Below are 24429 nucleotides of genomic sequence, written 5' to 3'. Positions count from 1 at the left end.
AAAATAAAACCTTGCCCATTATTCAATGTTCCATTTCAGTTGGAAATGTGACGTCATAGTTAAATAAAAGTCTGCAGCAATATCTGGTTCTTGCAGACTTTATTTACAATGACATTTTATTGTATTATCCTTTTTTGGACTTTTTTTGCAAATCATATTGTTATAAAATATGTACTGTTACTTCTTCAAATAAAAAAAATATATATTGTTTTTCTTTCCCAGATTACAATCAATAAGCCAAACAACAAAACCTTAAAACCTACTTAAAACTATGATTCCCAACTGATACAAGAGGATGACATAAAAAACAAACTCAGGATAAGTGAAAGCATCACCATTTTTTATAAGCTCTTGTCAGGGGTTGGTTAAAAAGTATCATTTTATCTGTGTGCTGTGGGTTTTTTCTCCGACAAATTGTGCAAAATTTACAATCACTAATTTCTTTCCTTCATTACTGATTAAACCAAAAAATAATAATTCATTTTTGGCTTCTTCCCTTTATCAATCAGGGGTCACCACAGAGGAATGAACTGCCAACTTATCTAGCATATGTTATACACAGCGGATGCTCTTCCAGCTGCAACCCAGCACTGGAAAACATCCATACACACTCATTCACACACACTCATACACTACAGAAAATTTAGTCCATCTATAGCACATGTCTTTGGACCCAAAGGAAACCCACAGGAACACGAGGAGAACATGCAAACTCCACAAAAAAGTGTCAACTGACCCAGCCGGTACTTGAACTAGTGACCACCTTGCTGTGAGGTCACAGTGCTAACCACTGAGCCACCATGTCGCTATAAAAACAAAAAATAAAAAATAAAAATAAAAAATAAATATAACATTGTTTTAGACTATAGTAAGTCTATCATTTTACTTACTTTAAGACTTTTTTTAATCATATTTTTTATTTTATTTTTTTGCATTTGTTTAATTTTACTCAGACAAAAAGAGATACCTAATGATGGCTAACAGCTAGATGTCAGATTACTCTATAAGTTTTAGTTTCTGCAACTAGGTTGTGCTCATAGTATACAACTATATCATCCTAAAACAGTGCCTTTTTTTGACAATTGTTGCTTTATTTTCGTAAGATGCTTGCAGTGTGTAGACCCTGTTCATTTAGCTGCGTTTTCATTAAATTGTTCAGTACTTCTTTACTGCATGTTTATATAGCATACTACTACCTGCTCAGGCTGACTCAAGCTTTGTTTCAAGACCTCTCACAAAACCCTTCTGTATCTCATTTCACCCACAAATCAAACCATGAGAAATCACATTTTCCCTGATGCAAAATGGCTACCACATACATAACAGGTGTAAGTTTCTGCTCTTAACACCAGCATCTCTTTGATAATTCTCTAACCTAATAGGGTCAGCTCGACATTTTTTTTAAATTAAATTGTAGACCTTAAAAACAGAATACAAAATAAAACATTAACATAAAAATCTAATATCAAAAAATATACCTACTACAATATCACACATACCTACTTGGGCACGTTTAAATTTGCAAAAATCATTTTTGCTGAATGAGTCTTTGTCTCTCTCTAGTGGCTTAATTTTAATACTGCACGTGGATGCTGGCGAATGTAAGCTCTGGTAAATCTTGCTTTTGTTAATATATCTCTTGCATAGTATGGGTGCAGAAATGCAGAGAAATGATTATTGACCTATGGTTTAAAAGTATAAATCTGATATGGCATAATGTATTTTATATTAGAATACATAAAAATGTTTTATTTTTCTATAAACTTAAGATTTCCATCTAGTGGCCTGATTGTGCTCTGCGCCGAGTATGACATTTCTACTCATGAAAATGTTATTGCAGTTCGATTTTAACTTTAAATAAATAGTAATAGTTTGATAATGGGTTCAGATAAAATTAAGTAAAAAACATGCATAATATTACTTTAAATAGATAAATAATATGGATTACTATTTAAAAGTTATTTACATTCTAGTACATTAGTACTACATTGTTAATCAGAGACAAAATAGTGCTGACCACTTGATGGTGATGTTAAATATTTAGACCTACCAATACTATAATAATTTTGGTAATTGCATTTTATTTTAAAATAATGTACTTGACACTCTGGGGGCACCATTGTCATATTGGTCACTGCTTTTATTTTATTTTTATTATTTTTTTAAAGTATTTTATTTATTTCTGTTATTTAAAAAATATTTAATTATACATTTTTATACATTATACATTTATTTTTATTATTACATTTTTGCTTTTTTCTTTTTCTTTTTAGTTTATTTGTATTTTTTATTTAATCTTATTTTTAAGTCATTTTATTTTAGTGTAAAATTAAAATGACAAGGGAAAGGGGCTTCAAACCACATGCTTTTTTTATACTGTTTCCTGTTTGAAAAAGCACCACAGTGCACCACAGACCTATTTAAAAGCAAACCTGGAAATGGAAAGGATCAGTCATCTGCTATATTATAAGATAGATGAAAACAGTCTTTATAGACTGCATAGAAATATGGACTTATTTAAAATTTCAACACTTAGTCACTTAAACTATGAACAAATTTTTTTTTTTTTTTGTATTAAGTAAGCCACATTGCAGTACCTCAGTAATTTTATGGTTTATAGATATCACAATAAACATTATCTAGATGTCATATTATAAGCTCCATACAATTTCATATTTTAGTCTGGAAAAAAAATCATGATTTGCCCCAAAAGCAGACCTAATTTAAGCATTCTTCTTCAAGAAATCAGTCTGTTCATCATAATACGTCTATAGTGCTGATCTACTGTAACAGATCTCTGTTACAGCGTCCATCTTGTTTAAAAGTAATGGCAGGCCTCAGGAAGTACAGAAGCCTCATGTTTGCACTACTGCTTGCACATCTTGAGTTTGACGTCCCATGTGACTTCAACACTTCCTCCAAACGACACTTTCTCTCTATCTCTTCTCATACAGGTTCTGTACAGTATTTTATCTGAAACACGACCGAGAACCAGGTATGGGCATCTGTTTTTTTACTCATTTTAAACAGGAGCAGCAGCACTATGACAGAATGACAAAACTTGTTTAAAAAAAAAAGCAAATTAAAGTAGTTTTTGGATGGTTGAATGATAGTTTTTATGATAGTTGCTTTCATGTTTAAAAAATCGATATGTATACAGATTTTATATCTACTGTATATACTATATGGTAATTAGGCTACTGCTTTTAAAAAAAGAATGAAATAAAACAAAATATATATATATCTCCATAGAAGGACCGATGTGTGTTTGACATTTGCATATCTGGAGCTAATTATTATATTTACAATAAATTGAAATGTCCATATTTTGTAAAACAACATGCTAAATACTAAACTCATACTGACTTTAAATATATAGCAGGTAAGAAGAATTTGTTTTAATGTTAAATGTGAAATCTTTGAATGTGAGGCTCCATAACTAATAGAAAAAATGCCAGAACTGATATAAGCTGCGTTTAAATATTCCTCAGATTATAATTATTTTTAAACTGACAATTAATTACAAAGGAATTTACTGGTGCCCACTCTTAAAACCACTGTAAAACTTGCCATGCACAACTGAAAGTAGTATTGTTTCCGCTGTTTTTTTTTTTTTTTTTTTTTGAAGATTTGTTTATTTCCTGTCATGTGTTATCATGGCAGCTGCAGATTTCATGCTTCTTCAGTCACAGAAACATTGCAAATATTTATTACAGATAGACATAGTCTTTGTACTGCCTCAGATAATCAAAATAAGTATAATAATTAAAATGTAATAATAAAAATAACAACAACAACAACAAGTTGTCTAATACGAATAGTAAAAATGCAAGAAAAATGATATTTATTTGGAACCATCAATAATTTTAGTTATTACTTAAAAAATAGTCATGCTATTTAGTAGAAATGCTGTCCTCATTGACTGACCCTTTACTTGTTTCAAACCTTTGAATGAGTTTGTTCTCCTGTTATTGACAAATGCTACTAGTCTTAGCATTTGTACTGTGTGCAAAATTACAAACTACAGTTCATATATAATTAAATTGAATGAATAAAAAAGGAAGTTCATTAGTGTATGCATGTGCGCATCAGCAAACAACTAAAAATGCAGTAGCTGTGAAGGTTAGATGTTTAAAAAAAACATGAGACGGTTCAGTTCCTCTGCTCTCTCGATGGTGCAATCACACTGATGGTGAAACTCTGACAAGAAACATTTGGCACATAAAGCTCCTTAATAAATAATGACACACTTGTGAAATAAGCCAAAGAGAACCACCAAATGTAAGCTATATTCACACTTAAACATTTTATAAAAAAGGACATTTTAAACGCAGCGTAAACAGATATTGCAGCTCAGAAAATGAAGCGACTGAGGAAGTTAATGCAGCGCTGTGATGTATTTGTAAATTGTGTTGATTCTGACAAATTTGCAGTTGAATTTTACTGTGATTTTAGCTTGATGACTCTTGCAGGGTTATGTGAGCAAACTAAAAGCTACTATGAAACAAAATAATGCTAGCTAAGACCTGGCTAGTTGTCACACAGGCCAATATTTCTGTAAATGTAAGGTTTTTAGACAAAATGTTTGTTACAGAAGTGTGTTTCCTAGATTTATATGTTGAAGATTTTTTGATAAAAAGTTATGTGTATGAATTATCTTCTGTTCTCTGAAACTATATTATTTTCATATTTTATCCACTACTTTAAAAAACAACATGTAATAAACAACATCAAATAGAAAACCAAATATATTTTATATTGTACATTTGATGCTTTTCTTTAAATTGGTCGTTCAATATGTCTGTTTTCTTCAACTTTACATATAAAACAAATTTTTTATATGAACAAAAAAGCATTTTATACAGTTGAAATCCAAATTATTATTAGACCCCCTTTGAATTTTAGTCTTTTTTTAAATATTTCCCAAATGATGTTTAATAGAGCAAGGAATTTTACACAGTATGTCTGATAATATTTTTTTTCTTCTGGAGAAAGACCGATTTGTTTTTTTTTTGTTTTTTGGTTAGAATAAAAGCAGTTTTAAATAAAAAAAACAACATGTTAAGGTTAAAATTATTAGCCCCTTTAAGCTATTTTTTCCTGATAGTCTACAGAACAAACCATCATTATACAATAACTTGCCTAATTACCCTAACCTGCCTAGTTAAACTAATTAAGCTAATAAGCCTTTAAATGTCACTTTTAGCTGAATAGAATTGTCTTGAAAAATATCTAGTCAAATATTATTTGCTGTCATCATGGCAAAGTAAAATAAATCAGTTATTAGAAATAAGATACTATTTATCTCATATCTATAGATAAAACTATTATGTTTAGAAATTTGCTGAAAGAATCTTCTCTCCGTTAAAAGAAATTGGGGAAAGATAAACAGGGAGGCGGGCGAAGCAGTGGCGCAGTAGGTAGTGCTGTCGCCTCACAGCAATAAGGTCGCTGGGTCGCTGGTTCGATCCTCGGCCTAGTTGGCGTTTCTGTGTGGAGTTTGCATGTTCTCCCTGCGTTCATGTGGGTTTCCTCCGGGTGCTCTGGTTTCCCCCCACAGTCCAAAAACATGCGGTACAGGTGAATTGGGTAGGCTAATTTGTCCATAGTGTATGAGTGTGTGTGGATGTTTCCCAGAGATGGGTTGCGGCTGGAAGGGCATCCGCTGCGTAAAAACTTGCTGGATAAGTTGGCGGTTCATTCCTCTGTGGCGACCTTAGAGTAATAAAGGGACTGAGCCGACAAGAAAATGAATTAATGAATAAACAGGGAGGCTAATAATTCTGACTTCAATTGTATATACATTTATTAAATCAAATTTCAGTAACAATTTTCATTTAAAATTTTTTAACTATATAAATACATAATTGCTAGGGTCAGACAGAATATGCAGACATCTTTTGCTATTCCTGTGCAAAATTTTGCAGAGTATTGTAAATAAAAACATAATATAAGAAATTCAAATTAGTTTTTGAATTTTTATTTAAAGTTTACAATATAAAACCAATTATTATGCAAACAAAGCAAGTCTCCCTCATCACATATCTACTAAAATACAGGAAATATTACTTTACAAACTGTATTATAAATAAATCAAATGAACATTTTCACATTAGCCAATAATATTACTAAAACTAATTAAAAAAACTGATTAAATATTACATTTACATTTAATATTACATTTAATAATACATTTACAAACATTTACACAAGTAAATAAATGATGGGCTGAAAATCTGCAGATTTTTGCATGCGCAGATTCAGTGTGGGCCACAAAAAACTAACAACAAATAATATCAAAAAAATTATTTATCATAGTTAATATTACGGTCAATATTTATTAATATATTTTTGGTAACACTATATTTTAAGGTGTACCTTTTATGTTCTGTTTAGTAACTAAAGTAACTCTAATTAATTATGCATAATTACATACAAATAATTCTAAACCTATCCCGCATTATAACCATAAAGAACATGTAATTATTTAATGTTACAGATATTGGTAAATAATTAACTACACTGTAATGACAACAACATAAATAAAATGTCATTGTTATTTTTGCAGTGAATTTTTAAATGAACTGACAATTACAAATGTTAATAATATTAAATGTTCAGAATGGATTGATCGTTGTTATAGTGTTTTTTATGCATTGCATAATGTCAAATAAGACCTCATTATAAAATGTTACCAGAATCCCTGTCATTCAAAACTATGCCTTTATTATTGATGTGTCTGACTCGTGCACCGTTCTCATGCTCAGCCAACGTAAATGTTTTTTTTTTCAGTGTCATAGCGATGCAAAAGCCGCCAGCACTGGTGCTTCCTGGAGCTGTTCAGCTGAGAATCAAGAACTCTCAGAGCAGCACTGGAGAAAGACTCAGCCAGACCAAATCTATGGTCCTGCCAGAGGCCGAAACACTACAGAAACCCGTGAGCATCAGCACAATCACACTCCTTCACAATCTCTGCTCATTCAGGAAATCAGTATGTATGAGTGTGCATGACTACATCTTCACATTCAACACCTAACCGGAAGCTTCCTGTTGCATTGGCTGTTTTAAGAAACACCCAGACAGAGAACAGCAGAGGGCAGAACAGCACTGCATTTATTGCTCTCAGCCTCCCACCGTTTCTATCCAAACATTAAATATCCTCCGCTTCTGTTTCACTTTTTACTGTGATGAAAATTTGGTGTTGTACATTTGCTGTACATTTATGAAAATCAAGGGGAGACACGGGAGGCAAAATACAGTTTTTTTCATGCAGTACTTTTCAATATTGAGATTTTGGGGCTTTTTAGTCTAATTTAATCAGCCTATGTCTGTTTTAATGACAATACATATTAAGCTATTTTCTTAAAAATACTCTTTTTTTCCTCCTTCCTCTTGCATTCATAAATTTTAATGCAGCTTTTACATACATGAAGCATCACAGTTTTATTTATATCTTTGTGAAGGTTTTTACAGAGAGATATGGATAATGGATACCTAATTTGCCTGATTGCATACAAAATATTTATAAAAAAATAAGATATTTTCAATTGTTTATGAATTGTGGAGTGATAAAACAGTAAAAACCCTTCACTCCAGTGTCTAAATTTAAAACTGTAAACCTGACTTCAACAAATAATGAGATTTTTGTGATATAAATGTGTGCAAATTAGTGCATAGTTACAGAAATAATAACTCATCTGCACATTTAAACACAGCATTTTAGAAAACCTTTGAATGTTCTTAATGTACATTTTATGTACAAAACAATTCGTAACATAATCACTAATCTGTAATAATGGTGATACATATTTTAAATACATTTTTTAATATACCTGCAGTGTCTTGCCAAACTGAAAATAAACCTTGCAATAAACAATTTGAGCAGGATTGTGATTGAATTAAATGTATTATTAGATATATTTGGAAATATACTTACTTAACACCACATTCTCTATTTTAGATCAACCGTCACCGGAGGAATCAGTCTCAGCATAACAGTGAAGTTTCTGTTGGGTTGCAGGTATGATCCAGTTGTGTTTTTGGAAATTAGCAATATTAAGATTGTTTTGGACAACACAAATCTAAACTGAAATTATCAAGAAGAAAAAATAACTTATTAATCAAATAAAATGCACAAATTAACCAGTTTGTTTTAATTTATTAATTTATTTTTGTCATTGTGTTTTCGTTTTTGTTACAGCCTGTTTTAAAAGGGGAATATTTGAACAAAGCCAAAATTGCTGAAGGAGGAAAGAAATTACGGTTCGTCTATCTGACTGTCTGTCTGTCTATCTGTATATCTAATAGAGCTGCTTCTGGATATACTGGTGATCACATTGTTTTTTTTTTTTATAATAAAATGCTATACATATGTAATTATACATAAATAAACATGTAATTATACATAATTACATATATGAGTGTGTGTAAAATATGTAGCCTACATGTTTTACCCCCAATAAGTTCTGAAACATGGAATATCTTATACTGGCCTTTTGTCATTTTCTGCTAAATAATTGCTCTAAATGACACCATTTTGTGGTGACTCTGAAGACATTATATGTAGTTTATGAAATAAAATACAAACTAAGTTTTTTTACTACATTACTGGAGCTGCGCATCGATGGATTTGCTCTTAAGTGTTTCAGCAGTAAAATTCAAAGCACACTGAACTGAAGTAAACTGAACTTCAACTCTGAAATCTGGACTAGAACTTCTATGTTTAGAAGCTTTGACACAATCTACATTTTAAAAGTGCTATATAAATAAACTTGAATTGAATTGAATCAAAACACAATAAAAAATCTATAGAACCAATAATAAAATGGTCGCTTAATTTTCTCCAGAGCCGTATTAACTTCAATATTTAAAGCTCAGTATGAATGAACAATTCAATGACTCGCTCTTAAAATCGTGTTTTATTACTGGATGAATCTGAATGAATGAATCAGTTGGGTATATATATTTTAATGGTTGCGTATCGCCACCTATTGGTGTAACGACGTACTTGAAGCAGCCATTTGAAGCACCAAGTTGAGGTGAGTTACTCTATTTTAATTGCTCAAATAGACGTGGGTTTATATCCAAAATACTAACTGTTATTTGAGTATTTATAAAATACTTTAAATGTAAGACATCACAATACTACATGGTTGAAAGACCTGACAGAAGCTGAATCGAGTATGTATATATGTATATATATATATATATATATATATATATATATATATATATATATATATATATATATATATATATATATATATATATATATGTATGTATGTATGTATGTATGTATGTATGTATGTATGTATGTATGTATGTATGTATGTATGTTGTATGTACGTACGTACGTACGTACGTATCTATCTATCTATCTATCTATCTATCTATCTATCTATCTATCTATCTATCTATCTATCTATCTATCTATCTATCTATCTATCTATCTATCTATCTATCTAAACAGTTAACATAGCCTCTTTTATTTTTGCAGGAAAAACTGGACTTTAACCTGGGTTGTTCTTAGCTCCAATCAACTATTGTTTTATAAAGAGAGCAAACAAGAAGCTGTGTCAAATTTGGTAAGTCAACCAACAAACTACACCATGTATGTAAAAAGTACATATTTGTGTTATAATTCTACCTTCATATAGTAAAACAAATAAATGAATAGGCTAATGTGTAAAAAAAAAAAAAAATGAAATGTAAAATAAACAGCAGAACCTAATGAACAGCTACAGATGTGCATTAAACAGCATAACTGTTAGCGACTGGGTGGGGAAGCGTAATGATTTCCATATTTGTCTCACTTTTAAACTTTGCCTTTGATCCCGACTATTTAAAACACTGCCGAAAAAAGGGAATATCTACCCATAATGCATGGTACTTTACGGCTATATAATTTTTCTGCTGTTTTGAGCTGCATGTGGCAGTGATTGAGAATGCGTTACAGATGAAAAGAGCTTTGCTACCTTCACATGCTTGCAAAAAATGGCATGTCAGGGCCATCGATGGGGTCCGCTCATATTAGTTTCAGCATCACTCATGGTCAAGTGGTCATAAAGCCCTCGAGCTCTCTGCCATTTCTGAGGGCAACAGACACAGAGGTTATCAGGATGAAGTTAAGTATCTTTGCCACCTCATTAAAATCGTAGCATTGTATGAAATGACCCTCTAGTTTATGAGCCTGACATAGAGCTGTTTTATTAATCTTGCTGCACATGTACAAAGCAGATCTAAATATAAATGTGAAAATCTCCTGACAAATGTCATGTAAGTTTTATGAATTGTTTGATTTTAAAGTTGGTTTCAAAACATCATGTTCGTCAATTGCTTGAGTCACATAAGACATGAGAAATGTGTTGTTTTTATTTAGTGTCTTGGCAAACATGCTCATCTAATTGTACTTTCTCTCCAGAAACCAGGTGGTAAACCAGATGGTGTGGATCTGAATGGGGCTGTAATTGAGTGGACGACAGAGAAATCAAGCCGAAAGAATGTGATTCAGGTAGGATGCAATGACACAAGTTCAATATTTCATCTGTTTTTTTCATCCGTTAGAGCAAGGAAGAAATTGCAATATATCAGTAACTAGAATATCAATAGCTACACACATGTATTGAAAATGTTCAGTACAGGGTTCTGTCCTTTGTATCTCACTTAAATGATCTAAGATGATTTGGCAGATCCTGGATCTTTTAATCTTTATAAGTGATCTCTGGCTAATTTGGTTCTTCAAACAAGTTCACAAATCAGATTAAAATGTCTGGATAAACTGATCTGAGACCATTGCTTGTGTTGTGAAGGACTGATCTATCAATCCTCAACATCATGATCAGTGATGCAACGATTGGCTGACGGCACAGCAGTGTAATGACATCATCTGATTAATATTCTATTATCCATGGGAGGAAAATTACATAACATTTGTAGTACATTATTTGTTAAATATGATACACAATAACTTTCCAACTTTGTTGTGGGCTGCAGGGCTTACACTTTCATGTGTCAAGAGTACTTAGCAGTTTATTTATAGTAGCCTAGGCCTATTCCAGTTTCTTCATTGGTGCAAAGAATAACTGGCTATTTAAATGAATTTTGCATCAAAAAGACATTTTGATATTGATAAAGGTGTCTGCAACTTGTGCGAAGCATCAAATCACCGGCATATTAGCTGTCAAAACATGCATGACTATATAAATTATTATTTCACTAAAAACAAAGACTGTTGCATATTGTGCGTGTCTATTATTATACACAAATTGTACTAAAGCTGGTACCTTAAAATAGTGCGCGATTGTGTCTAAAATGTCCATGTTAATAAATGTTCTCTTTGAACCCGTTCAGGAAAAACCACCCCATAAGAGTATTTGTACTTTTATTTTTTTATTTTATGCTGATTGCATAAGTTTTATTTATATATTTTTAAAACTTTTTTCATGTATACATGATTTTTTTTTTTTTTTACTATTTTCCCAAGTGTATACAACTACTACTGTAAGAAAATATCAGAATTCGGTACATACTTAGAGTATTACCTTTGTTTGAAAAGACCCGATCTAATTCTGTTTATATGAAATAAGCCTGCTCCTAAGCAGGTTTGAGCTACCATCACTGTTGCTACAACAACTCTCGGATTAATTTTGAAGAACAAAACGATCCTGGATTTTGTCAAATCGTCAACAACCAAATCCAGCTAATTGAGTAATCCACATACAAAGAACAGAGCCCAGGTTTTTGGGTTTAATATGCAAGAGTAGGAATGAACTTTGTTGTAAAGAAATGCAGTTTTAAACACAGATGTGTAAAACAGCTATGCATAGTTTCCAAATTTGTGTTTCCTCACAAGGATGAGACAATATTGCTTTTATCCATAGAAAGATTAGCTTTTTTTAATTGCCTAGGTTAAAAAAATGTGCCAACTTTGAGAAACTTTTAAAAAGAGACTCAAATGACTAAAAGGTTTTTTTCCAGCTCAAAATTACACAAATAGAAAACACTGAACCGCTAACTGGCCAAGCAAAACATAAGCCTGGAGAAAGTTGGAGAGAGATGTGCCTAGCTTTTCAAAGCATGTGAGTTCTGGTGCTAGATGCAGTTGTTAGGTTTTATATATATATATATATATATATATATATATATATATATATATATATATATATATATATATATATATATATATATATATATATATAAATTACCTAACTGCAATATATACATACCACACAGCATAATTCATAATTAAAAATACAGTTAAAATATCTGTGAAGGGGCGTCACAGTGGCACAGTGGGTAGCATGATCGCCTCACAGCAAGGAAGTCGCTGGTTTGAGCCTGAGCTGGGTTAGTTGGCATTTTTATGTGGAGTTTGCATGTTTTCCTCGTTCCATGGGTTTCCTTTGTCCAAAGACATGCACTAAAGGTGATTTGAATAAGGTAAATCAGTTGTAGTTTATGTGTGTGAATGCAAGAGTGTATGGGTGCTTCCCAGTGTTGGGTTGTGGCTGGAAGGGCATCTGCTGCGTAAAACATATGTTGTATAAGTTGGTGATTCATTCCGCTGTAGCGACCCCTGATGAATAAAGGGATTAAGCTGAAAAGAAAACGAATAAATGAATGAAAACATCTGTGAAATGTTAATGGCTTTGCGACGTGATTCTGCCTTTAGCAACTTATCCTTGAAAATTAGTTGGCAATGCTGTTTATATACACTATCAGCAGGTTTGTTGTGAGTTCATCTGAAAAATATCAAAGTACACAGAGTGAGCTGCTGGATAAGTGAACAATACAAGTTATCTAAATCATGAGACATGCTTTAAATGAGATCCTTCAAACTAAGTCAAAATCTGTCCTCCATTTTAAGAAAGACGTCTGTAAAATAATACTGGCAGATGATCGCTCATTTTTGTATAATGGCTTATATGACCAGACAATACATTGCTTCAGACAACAAAATATATTAATATCAATAAAAATAGTTTATTGAAAGTAGATTGTTAAACTGCAGTTACATTTGTATCAAAGTATCATAATGCAATTTGAAAGTGGAAATCAACAGAAAAACACCAGTTTGAATGACAAGCTATGATCAATTTTCTGTTAAAGTGTTATCCATGAATTAAGTATTTTAAAAAATGTGTTAGAGATGTGTTTTCCTCAGCACAAAACTTTATAGTAACCTGCAAATGTGACAAATTCAAACACTTTATTTCCATTTTGCATAAAGGATTATCCTGACTTCATTTAACTTCTCAGACTTCAGTGAACAAACACTGGTGCTTGTGTGTGTCAAACAGACAGAGGGGATTAGAATTGGAGCACAAACATTAAAACCAAAACATGTTAGCATTTTTTTTGGTACAGATACATACTTTTTTGTGTGCTTTTACACCCCTAGTGGCTAAATAATACTGACTTATTATTCTAAAAATCTTATACTATAAAAAATCTTTTAATTGTTAATTAATTTCCGTATTTTTGATTTACAAGTGTTTTCTGTTTATTTAGGGTTGTGAATTGCATTATGGGGGGTTAATCTCTGCTCTGTTGACTTTTAATGTTGAAAATTCAACTCAACAGTTTAACAAAATGTTTTTATTGACATTTTCGAAGTTTGAAAACATAATGTATAAAAAATAATATATAGAAATAAGTCTGTAAAATAACAGAAAATTTACTGGCAGTTTTTACAAGGTTTTTGTATCGTAGTATACAGTACAACACCAACCCCGACAATATATCACTTTAAACTATTAGAAATGTTTATAGAAATCCCTTTTTAGGACTTTTCGAGGTTAAACGTTTTTAGAAGGTCTCATAATGCAATTCAAAAGCATAAATAAATGTGATAATAATTAAAAACATTAATCACAAAATACGGAAAACTGCTAATTTATAGACGTTTTTTACAGTGTACATAGCGAAGATTTGCTAGGAGTGCCATCACTCTTAATCTTGAGTCATAAGGTTTCACCTTTTAATTTGCTTCATCTCTGATGATCTAACCTCTTTTTTAACTCAAAGTTTAAGATCGCAGCTTAGCCAAGTTGCTCAATACATTTATAAAGGGATTGGACCATCTACAGAGAAACCCAATTGCTCAGTAGGCTTAATGTCTAGGGTTTTCATGAGGACTTCTCATTGTCAATTGAAGCTGGTGTCATACCTCCTAAAAACCTTCAAGAGAAAATATCCTCTCTCATTTCTGCGCACCAGCGACTGGATGCCGATTTCTTAAACATTCAAAAGCATTTCCTGACATTTCTGTCCAGTCATTGTTGTGGATGGACTTTTCATTAGGACTTATCTAAAGCAAGATAATCTTTTCGGCTGGTGTTTCGTATGCGTCAACCGCTTATCAATAAATTGATAGCAGAGTTAGCTCTCGTAATGAGGCAAAGCGAGGATAAAAAGGCTATTTTTTTTTCAGATCTCATCGCACACTTATAATATCTTATCACTACCACTGTACTCGCTGTCCAGTATTTTGCCCAGAAATCTTTTTTTTTTCTGCAGGAGAGATTAAAAAGGCATTAAACAGTAATCTTAAATAATCCCAAACTCTCACACAGAAAAAAAGTGCTCGTAATGACGGTACCAGGCCATTTCGTAGTCTGCCACCGCTGTCAATCAACCTCAACCGGGATTAGAAATTAGTGTGGAGGCTGGTTAATTCTGCGGCACAGAGAGTTAGATTTGCAATCTGTGAGGCATTCAGCCGAGGTCTCGAAGATCTGCCCGGCTTAGGGCAAGACAAAACACTTGTGTCAGATGAGGGATAGTTGCGATTAAGGAAGTTCACGTTCTTTCATTAGAGGTTTTGATCAGTGTCTTAAGCATCTGGAGTCGACTTTCATTTCTTTTTATGCTTCTGTCACTGCTGCCATTAACCTTAAATGCTGGTGCAGATCCTTATATCTCTACTAATACCAGGATTACCGCATTTATCAGTTGAAACTTAGCAGCCCTGAAATGCAATCACAACATTGGAGGTGCTGTATTTAGTTCTTTCCCCCAAATTAACAGATATAAAAGGCTATGAATTTGAAAATTGCACTGCTCTTCAAAAGTTTTAGGTCAGTTTTATGTTTTTGAATGAAAGCTATTGTCAACAAGTCTAATTTAGAGTATTTCAGAAACTGCTGATCTACTGGCATTTTCACGCACAATCATCTCTAGAGTGTACACAGAATGGTCCAAAAAGAGAAAATATCCAGTGAGTGGCAGTTCTTTGGGCGCAAATGCCTCGTTGATGCAAGAGGTCAGAGGAGAATGGCCAGACTGGTTTAAGCTAATAGAAAGGCAACAGTAACTCAAATAGCCCCTTGTTACAACTGAGGTATGCAGAAGAGCATTTCTGAACCCAAAACACGTCCAATTTTGAGGCGTATGGGCTACTGCAGCAGAAGACCACACCGGGTGCCACTCCTGTCAGTTGAGAACAGGAACTGAGGCTACAATTCACACAGGCTCACAAAAATTGGACAATAGAGGATTGGAAAAACATTGCCTGGCCTGATGAGTCTAGATGGTAGGGTCAGAATTTGGCATTAACAACATAAAAGCATGGATCTACCCTGCCTTGTAACAACGGTTCAGGCTGGTGGTGTTATAAAGCGCAAATCATCTCAGTATGGTTTCTTGAACATAACAATGAATTTATTGTACTCAAATGGCCTCCACAGTTACCAGATTTCAATCCAACAGAGCACCTTTGGGGAGATTCACATCATGGATGTACAGCCGACAAATCCGCAGCTACTGCATGATGCTATTATGTCAATATGGACCAAAAATCTCTGAGGAATTTTCCAGTACCTTGTTGAATCTATGCCACGAAGGATTAAGGCAGTTTTGAAGGCAAAAGTGGGTGCCGGTAATAGTAAGGTGAACCTAATAAAGTGACCCAAGTGTATGTGATAAATGCTATAAAAACAGCATACATTTTAGAAATATTCTTCATCAGTGGATAAACAAAGCTGAAGTTTCAGCATCATTTATTCAAGTCTTCAGAGTCCCAGTCAAATCTTCAGAAATCATTATAATATGTAAATTGCTTTACAAAATTATTAATATTTTCAGTCTGTTTTTTTCTTTTTATGAACAAAATTCAAAGAACAGCATTTATTTTAAACAGAAATACTGTTAATGTTTTTACTGTCACTTTTAATTTACTGAACACATGGTAATGCTGGCGCCTCACATAAAGAAGGTCGCTGGTTTGAGCCTCGGATGGGTCAGTTGGTGTTTCTGTGTGGAGTTTGCATGTTCTCCCTGCATTTGCATGGGTTTCCTATAGGAGCTCAAATGATTGAATGAGTGAATGTTTGGCAAATAAACATTAATTTCTATAAACTTTTGAAAAGCAGAGTACAGTATATTGGAAATCTTTTATTATCCTGCGTTAAATGTGGCAGAGCACATAATATTTACATCTACTAGTGAATCAAAATTGAGATGTAAGAATCTCCTGCGCTAGAAAGTTTCCTCACGCTGTTGTTCAGTGCTTTGACTCGCACAGACTTTCTGGTTCATTTAGAAGGGTTATGAGCCAAGGGAGCCATATGCATTTATCACTTTCAAAGCTCCCACAAAACGAAATCTGTTTTCCTATGTTCATATAAAACTCTAGAGCCGATGAGAAAATCACGTTTCTTTATGAAAAAGACCACTGGAAGAACGGATTTTTTGTTTTTATTATTTGATCTTCAGTTAATAGTTAAACTGTTATTTTTGAAAAATATCAACATGCATGTTGCATATATATATATATATATATATATATATATATATATATATATATATATATATATATATAGGATCATTTGCATAAGAAAAATTGCAATTATAAAATACTTGAAATTTTAAATTGGCTATATTCGAGCTAAGATTAATTGTATGTTTTGCACTTAACTTGAGGATAATAAACCAACATATATAAATGGACATTCTACCAGAAGCGTACATGATTCGTCCCTGAAATACATAAATACAGCGAATAAAAAGTATTTCATCCCAAAAGAGTTTTTTAAATGGACTCATGGCTGATTTTCGTGAGTTGTTCTGTAAAAGAATATTTCTTTCATTGGTTAAAAACACATAACAAATTTACAAACAGACATTGTCCTTGTCCTCAGCCCAATTGAACCTACAGCTTTAATAGTTTTGTTATGCTAAAATTTGTTTTTTAGAAAAAAAAAACTTCAGAAATAGCAAGTTTAAGTTGTTATCATTCACATCAATTGATTAAAGAAATTAAATTATACACTACAAAAAAAAAAAAACACTACAAACATATGCGTGCAATACATATTAAAGGCTATGAATAGGCCCACACGAAATCTGCGCATGCAGAAATGCGTCGATTTCTGCAGATTTTTAGCTCTTTATTAAGTCTATTTATTTACTTGTATCAACGTATTTATTTAGTTTTCAAATTATTTCAGTAATATTATTCACAAATATAAAAGCGTTTATTTTATTTAATATAGTTTATATAGTTCAAATTTCTGTCTTTTAGTGGATTTATTATATGAGAGACTTGCTTTGTTTACCAAATAAGAAGACCTATTTAGATTTGAACTGTAAACATTCAATAAAAGTTAAAAAAGTATTATTTTTTATTTAATATACTCAGTTTTTAGTTATAATACTCCCAAAATTATTCTGCATAAATCCACAGATTTTTTACAAAATTCTGCACAGAAATAGCTAAAAATGTCCACAGATTTTGTCTGGCCCTAGCTATGAAGAAGCTGAAGGTGGTCAAGGATGCGTTCTATCATTGAATTTATGATTTTATTCTTCTTTTTGTATGATTTTTTTGAAGAAGACAAGTTTAAACATCAGGCACTGTCACATTTTTGTGAAAATGTACATTTCTGGTAGAATGCCCCTAATATTGTTTTGTTTTAGTGGAAAGACATTTGTACAATGACTAAATAATGACAGATAATTCCCATTTTTGTATAATTTAGCTCTTCCCATCTCACCTACGAGAAACAAAGACTCCTACAGAATATTTTCATTGTCTAAATAACCCACAGAAAAGTATTATCTTCCTAAACATTCATCCTGAAAAGCCAAAGAACTTTATCACACAGCCTATCAGTTTTCAGTGTGGCAGGAAACAAAAAAACGTGAGACAATGGAAATCCTAGTCTCATCGCATCCGCGTTTGCGAAAAAAGACTATCAAATCCAGCAATCCTCTTACACAAAAGCGTCTGCACTAAGACCTTACAACTGTCTCATATTATTGACAATAGGTGCCTGGCATGAGTGTTGGAGAATCAAGAGGAAACATCTGAGGCTGATTGAAATATCATATGCCGGCATGTGGCGTCAAGCTGGAGGAAAAGCAGAGCTAAAACTCAGATTGTTGCTTCTCTTTTCACCTGTAGTCGGAATCTTAATTCTTAAACAGTGCCAAAAACAACATTGTTGAGCATAGGAATCGGTGTTAATCACCATTCAGCTAGGGATGTTTTACTATTTTAGACAAGAATACATTATGTTTTGCTGTGAGCAGCTTGTTATAAGTGTGTTCAGTGTTCAAAGTAAAGGCAAAGTCAATTGGGTATATAATGTGCATTTGAATATGCGGCATATGCCAAACATCTTCCTGAATTTGTAATAAGAGTGGCTTATTAATAGGTTGTCATCAACAACAACAAAAAAGAGAGATGCTTTTACAATCAAGATTCAGAATAAATCTCAGTGGCTCACCATTTTAAGTAAGCATGGATGAATGCATGAATAGATAAATAAATAAATAAATAAATAAATAAATAAATAAATAAATAGATAAATAAATAAATAAATAAATAAATAAATAAATAAATAAATAAATAAATAAATAAATAAATAAATAAATAAATGAATAAATAAATAAAATGTGAATGAACACTTTGCAATTTTTTTAAACAAATAAATATTGTAATCTATTTTTTGCCTGTTTATTTAACATGGACAATACACTTGACATTGTTATATAAAGACAACTGATGTCGCATTCATAGGGCATATAGCATAAAGTTAATTTGCAGCCCTTGTCCCTGGTTAGGCTTTACATTTAAAAAAAATAAATAAAATGAAAAAAAAAAAGAAAACAAGAAACATGTACATTAGAACCACAAACTTAAAATGTTAGTCAATTTGTATACTAAAGAGAAATGTAAACCTGAACAACCTGAGAAAATAATACTTCATGTTCACATTGCTGTAAAGATTTCAAATATTTTTTCATCTTCACAGAAAAAACTGTGAGTTCTGATTGTAATTTTAAATCACAAGACATCGCTTTCCATAGATGTGAACCTTTCACTGAAAAGGATGACTGACCCATCGTGGTTCTGCATCTGGGAATTCTACAATTCCCACTTACTGCTCATCTAGTCCACATCACTGCTGAATTTATGTATTAACTATTATGCACAGACTTTTTTAGGGGCAAGACCAAGTATACACCTAAACATGTTTTTTTAAAAATGAAAACTTAACAAAACCATCAAAACATAACAAGTTATATATTTTTTAAGAATTTGACAACAATGCCATTTTATTGGTTTCTGATCTATTACTTTTGAAGTTTGTTTGTAAAGTGACATAACAGGCTTAACAACTGATTAAGTAGCTTTACCCCAGATTATTGCATAATAAGACATTTGTGATAATATCGTAGCATGCACAAACATTTGCGCTGCTTTAAGAGAAAAAAGTCAGAATTACTAGCCCCCCTCAATTATTAGCCCCCCTGTTTATTTTTTCCCCCCAACTTTTGCTTAAGGGAGAGAATATTTCTTTAACACATTTCTAAGCATAATAGTTTCAATAACTCACTTCTAATAACTGATTTATTTTATCTTTGCCATGATGACAATAAATAATATATGACTAGATATTTTTTAAGACACTTCTATACAGCTTAAAGTGATATTTAAAGGTGTAACTAGGTTAATTAGGTTAACTAGGCAGGTTAGGGTAATTAGACAAGTTATTGTATAACGATGGTTTGTTCTGTAGACTATCGGAAAAAAATTGCTTAAAGGTGCTAATAATATTGGCCTTAAAATAGTTTTTAAAAAGTTAGAAAGTGCTTTTATTCTAGCCAAAATAAAATAAATAAGACTTTCTCCAGAAGAATATTATCAAACACACTCTGAGAATTTCCTTGCTCTGTTAAACATCATTTGGGAAATATTTAAAAAATTCAAAAGGGGGCTAAGGTGAAGCAGTAGCCCAGTACACTGTTAGACATTTCAAAGGGTTTTTACAGTAACTTACTGGCAACACTGTTGCCAGTAAGTTACTGTATTTTAGATTTACAGTATACAACTGTAAATCCGTTTACAGCATGTTACTGTAGTGTCTGAAAATGGTTAACTACTGTAAAAACCTAAGTTAACAGTTAGCTACTGTAAACCTTTTAATTTTGTCCTAAATATTTTATAATATAATTTTATTAATATTATTTTAATACTATAGACCTAAAAAAGACACAATTACAAAATATTAACAAAATAAACACTCTTTATTTAAAACATTGGAGATGCTTAAAACAAGCTTAAAAATGTGTAAAAACATAACATTTCAATCATTCAAAATATTTTATTTAAAGAAAAAAAAACATTGAAAATGACAAAGCACATTAACATACATGTACAAAACTAATTTAAGTGTCTGACCTGCATATTGTTGAGAAAAAAAAACCCAATTGTACTAAGTACTACTGACATTAAACCAGACACAATTACAAAATATTCCATTCTTTAAAACATTAATAATGCTTAAAGCATTTAAGGAAAATGTGTGAAAATTACATTAAGCAATAAAATCAACACATTAAAAATAAATAAATCACACAAAGCACTAGAACATACATGTACAATAAAAATTTAAACTTCTGAATTGCATATTGTTGGAAAAATAAATATTTGTAACTATTAGCCGACTCAGAAACAACCCAACTTTAAAATATTACTAGTTCTGGTGTCAAATGCTCAACAAGGTCTGAATTCACATGTTCAAATGCAATTCATCTTTATTTCTAATGCACTTTTACAATGTAGATCAATGATGTCAATGCAGCTTAACATAGAAGTTCTTGTAAATTGAAGCTGCTTCAGTCCAGTTTTCAGAATTGAAGCAGTAAATGTCACTGCTGAAAGTCCAAACACTGAAGAGCAAATCCACCGATCCACCAATCGTAGCCAAGTGATCCAGTGGCGACAGTGGCATGGAACAAACTTCACCAACTGACAAAAGTGTAGAATAAAATCCCTTGAGAGATACCAGGCTCAGTTGGGCACGACCAGTTCTCCTCTAGCCAAACTTGTGCAAGGCCGCAGTCTAGGCACCAGAGGCTTGAAAGTTCACCAGCGGGTGGTCAGGCTGGCCCATTGGATCAATGCGGAAACGCATTGATCACGTGTGTCTTTTAGGATTCACTCCTCCATGACCACCACAGCATCTGGTCAGGATTTGGCCCAGTCCAGGATTATGAAGAACTCTGGATAAGGACAAACAGACTAACATAAGCATAGAAGAAGCTTGTTTAAAAAAAATAAATCATATACTGGTTAATTATTTTGAGGCATGGCAGCTAGGTTGGGGTAGTTTTCAGCTGGTACTGAGCAACTGGCTCCTGCTCATAACCTGCTCACTACCATGTTTAAAAGATAACTAACCAGAATGTCCTGTTTATTTTTTTCCCTAACAAAGTTTTACAAAAACATTGTAGCATTTGTGATGGGGTGATTCACTGCAGGACAGAATAGACAATTTGTTTTATGTATTCCTAATAAACTAAAACTGACTGAATACTGATACAATTATTGAGAGTGTCTCACCTAATCCAAGTTTTCAGTTAGCTGGTGAAAGAAGGATAACTCACTGTTGTTCATGGTTGTCATTCTCTTCAGTACTTCTCCTGCTATCTTCTGGCTCACTCTGGTTGTTGCTGTGCATTTTGTTTCATCCTCTGGAATTATTTATACAAAAAATTTTATTATTTTATTTATTACAAAATATTTAGGCAACGTGAAATGGGGAAAAAGACATTTAATACATAGACAAATGCATGTATCCCAATACTAATTATTGTATTTTGAAATGTCTGACCCATGACAGACCTCAATCTGCTCAAAAATATTATAAACAAAGATGAAAAAAAAACCTACTAAATGGTTTAATAAAAAAGGGAAAACGATTTTTTTATTTAGCTAGCAACTAAACATGTGACACATTTTGTATTAAAAGTAACGTTAATATATTGAGAAACAAATAGATGTACAGTACTTACTGTTGTATGAGGTCCAGTTTGCACAGGCAGGCTCCCAGTATTCTATATTGAGACCATAAAAAAGCCAAAAATACAGATAAGAATACCATGCTACAATCCACAACCTCCACACAACTTTTTTTTTATTTGTTTACCTTGGTTGCTTACTGGTCTTGCTTATTTTTTAAGCATAAGGCTGTGCTGATCAAGATGTTCCTCTGAAATGCTGTTTGTTTCTTCAGACAAAACCTGCTGCTGTGCCAGTGCCATATCTAAACAGAAAAAAATATAATGGTAACAATTATGTTAAACCAAATGTCAAGAGTTGTGATAAAAAAATAATTAGCAAACAATAAATAGCAAAAAGGTGGTTATTAGCATAATGCAAAGAGGTAAAATTGGTTTTATATTAGCAGATTCAGACTTCCCCCTTAATAATTTAATTTCATAAAAGTATTATTTGCAAACTCTAAATAGCGAAATCATTTTAGCAGCTAATGACTATCAAAGTACAACATGCTCACGGTCAAATAAACAGTGTTAATGTTGATTTCAAGTCATACTGGCATGCTAATTCTGATCGAATATTCAAAGTAACATGGTAAACAGTATAGAGTCTTCTAAATGAACGAATGTGCGAATATAAAACCAACTTTACCTCTATGCATATTGTAACGTTATAGATTTACGTTAACGTTCTTATAGGTTACGTCGCGATGTTATTTTCTCAAGCTAACGTTATAAGTTACTCTAAACCAGAGAAAAATAAGTTCACAACATCTAATATATATAGTATAAATCAATATAAGTTAAACGTTGCACGTTAAAATGAGTTTGAGTCCAATTCAGTATAAACTTAGCTCAGTTTAGCTAACAGTTAACATTACCATTTTAAGATCGCTTCAGCCAATGTTGCCGAGCAAACAAATGCTAATAGAGGTGCTCAAATCAATGTCGAGTGTTGTCAGCACAGACAGACGCGCTTTTACCTGGATTATTTGTTGGTCTTTCATTCATATTCTTCTGGGGGAAAACACTCTCTGACGGACCGTTGTTTCGTGCTAAGTGTCCTCCAAAACTGTCTGCATACCTCTGGTTCCCTCCTAAACCAAAACCCGCTGCAACACCGGTTCCTATGTAAATAAATAAAAAGATATGACGAGAACAATGGCTAATAGTCATAAACAGTCTTATTTAAAGTAATAGTAGTGTTAATGTAATAAATTAAATAAAGGTAACATCTTAATAGATGATATATTTCTCAAATGGGCGAAATAACGCCAAGCCAGAGAAAATAATAATAGCCAACTTTATACTTTACTTTGTTCTATTCTCGTCCACAAAACATTCTGTAAAATGAAACACTGCCTCAGCTTACCAGAGTAAAGTTTGTTAAATCCAGTATGTTCTTCAGGCACACTAATAAATTGTCCTCCAGAATTGCTCCAGGGTCCTCAGGCAAAATGTGGTGCAGAGTAGTCGAATCGCCGCAAGGTGGCGTTGAAGCAGTTGTGGAAAATACAGTATAATACACGAATTTTTACAAATACAGTACATCGCTGTATATGTTGTTCGACGTCACACTAAATTCCCATAATGCAACGGTAAATACAGTTATTTACCGTAAAAGGAATTTGCAGTATTACACTGGGTGAAATACAGTAAATAACTGTGTAATTTACAGAAATGTCTAACAGTGTAGGTAGTGCTCTCGCCTCACAGCAAGACGGTCGCTGGTTCCAGCCTCGGCTCAGCCTCTGTGTGAAGTTTGCATGTTCTCCCTGCGTGGGGTTCCTCCAGGTGCTCTGGTTTCCCCAATAGTCCAAAGACATACAGTACAGGTGAATTGGTTAAGCTAAATTGTCCGTAGTGTATGAGTGTGTGTGTGTGTGTGTGTGTGTGTGTGTGTGTGTGTGTGTGTGTGTGTGTGTGTGTGTGTGTGTGTGTGTTTGTGTGTGTGTGTGTGTGTGTGTGTGTGTGTGTGTGTGTGTGTGTGTGTGTGTGTGTGTGTGAATGTGTGTGCTTAGGTTTCCCAGAGATGGGTTGCGGCTGGAAGGGCATCCGCTGCGTAAAAACGTGCTGGATAAGTTGGCGGTTCAATCCGCTGTGGCGACCCCTGATCAATAAAGGGACTAAGCCGACAAGAAA

The 24429-nt window shown here is 32.7% G+C and overlaps 1 protein-coding gene and 1 long non-coding RNA gene across 6 annotated transcripts in view; one reads left to right on the top strand and one right to left on the bottom strand.

The window, feature by feature from the left end:
- The first annotated feature begins 2911 nt into the window (after nucleotides 1-2911).
- arhgap15 (Rho GTPase activating protein 15) overlaps nucleotides 2912-24429 on the top strand; it is a 70449-nt gene continuing 48931 nt past the window's right edge. For 3 of the 5 annotated variants that reach the window (XR_012384836.1, XR_012384837.1, XM_005167522.5), the window contains exons 1-6: nucleotides 2912-2995; nucleotides 6793-6937; nucleotides 7961-8020; nucleotides 8201-8262; nucleotides 9497-9584; nucleotides 10421-10510. Coding sequence is in view for 3 of the 5 variants with exons in the window: in XM_005167522.5 (XP_005167579.1) it covers nucleotides 6803-6937; nucleotides 7961-8020; nucleotides 8201-8262; nucleotides 9497-9584; nucleotides 10421-10510 (435 nt within the window). In the remaining 2 variants the exon portion in view is untranslated. Of the gene's footprint in view, nucleotides 2996-6792; nucleotides 6938-7960; nucleotides 8021-8200; nucleotides 8263-9496; nucleotides 9585-10420; nucleotides 10511-24429 lie in introns of those variants that run through there. The other 2 variants (XM_009304594.4, NM_001128555.1) reach the window with 2 other exon arrangements.
- LOC137496474 (uncharacterized) lies at nucleotides 20514-23778 on the bottom strand. The gene is made up of 6 exons (XR_011016849.2): nucleotides 23660-23778; nucleotides 23271-23414; nucleotides 22437-22553; nucleotides 22303-22344; nucleotides 21895-21981; nucleotides 20514-21510 (listed from the first exon to the last, which is right to left on the bottom strand). It is a non-coding gene; the product is annotated as an uncharacterized lncRNA (long non-coding RNA).

This window comes from Danio rerio, chromosome 9 (genome assembly GCF_049306965.1).
Source record: "Danio rerio strain Tuebingen ecotype United States chromosome 9, GRCz12tu, whole genome shotgun sequence".
Taxonomy (NCBI): Eukaryota; Metazoa; Chordata; class Actinopteri; order Cypriniformes; family Danionidae; genus Danio; species Danio rerio.
Note: the sequence above shows the minus strand (reverse complement) of the source record. Positions and strands in the feature narration are given on the sequence as shown.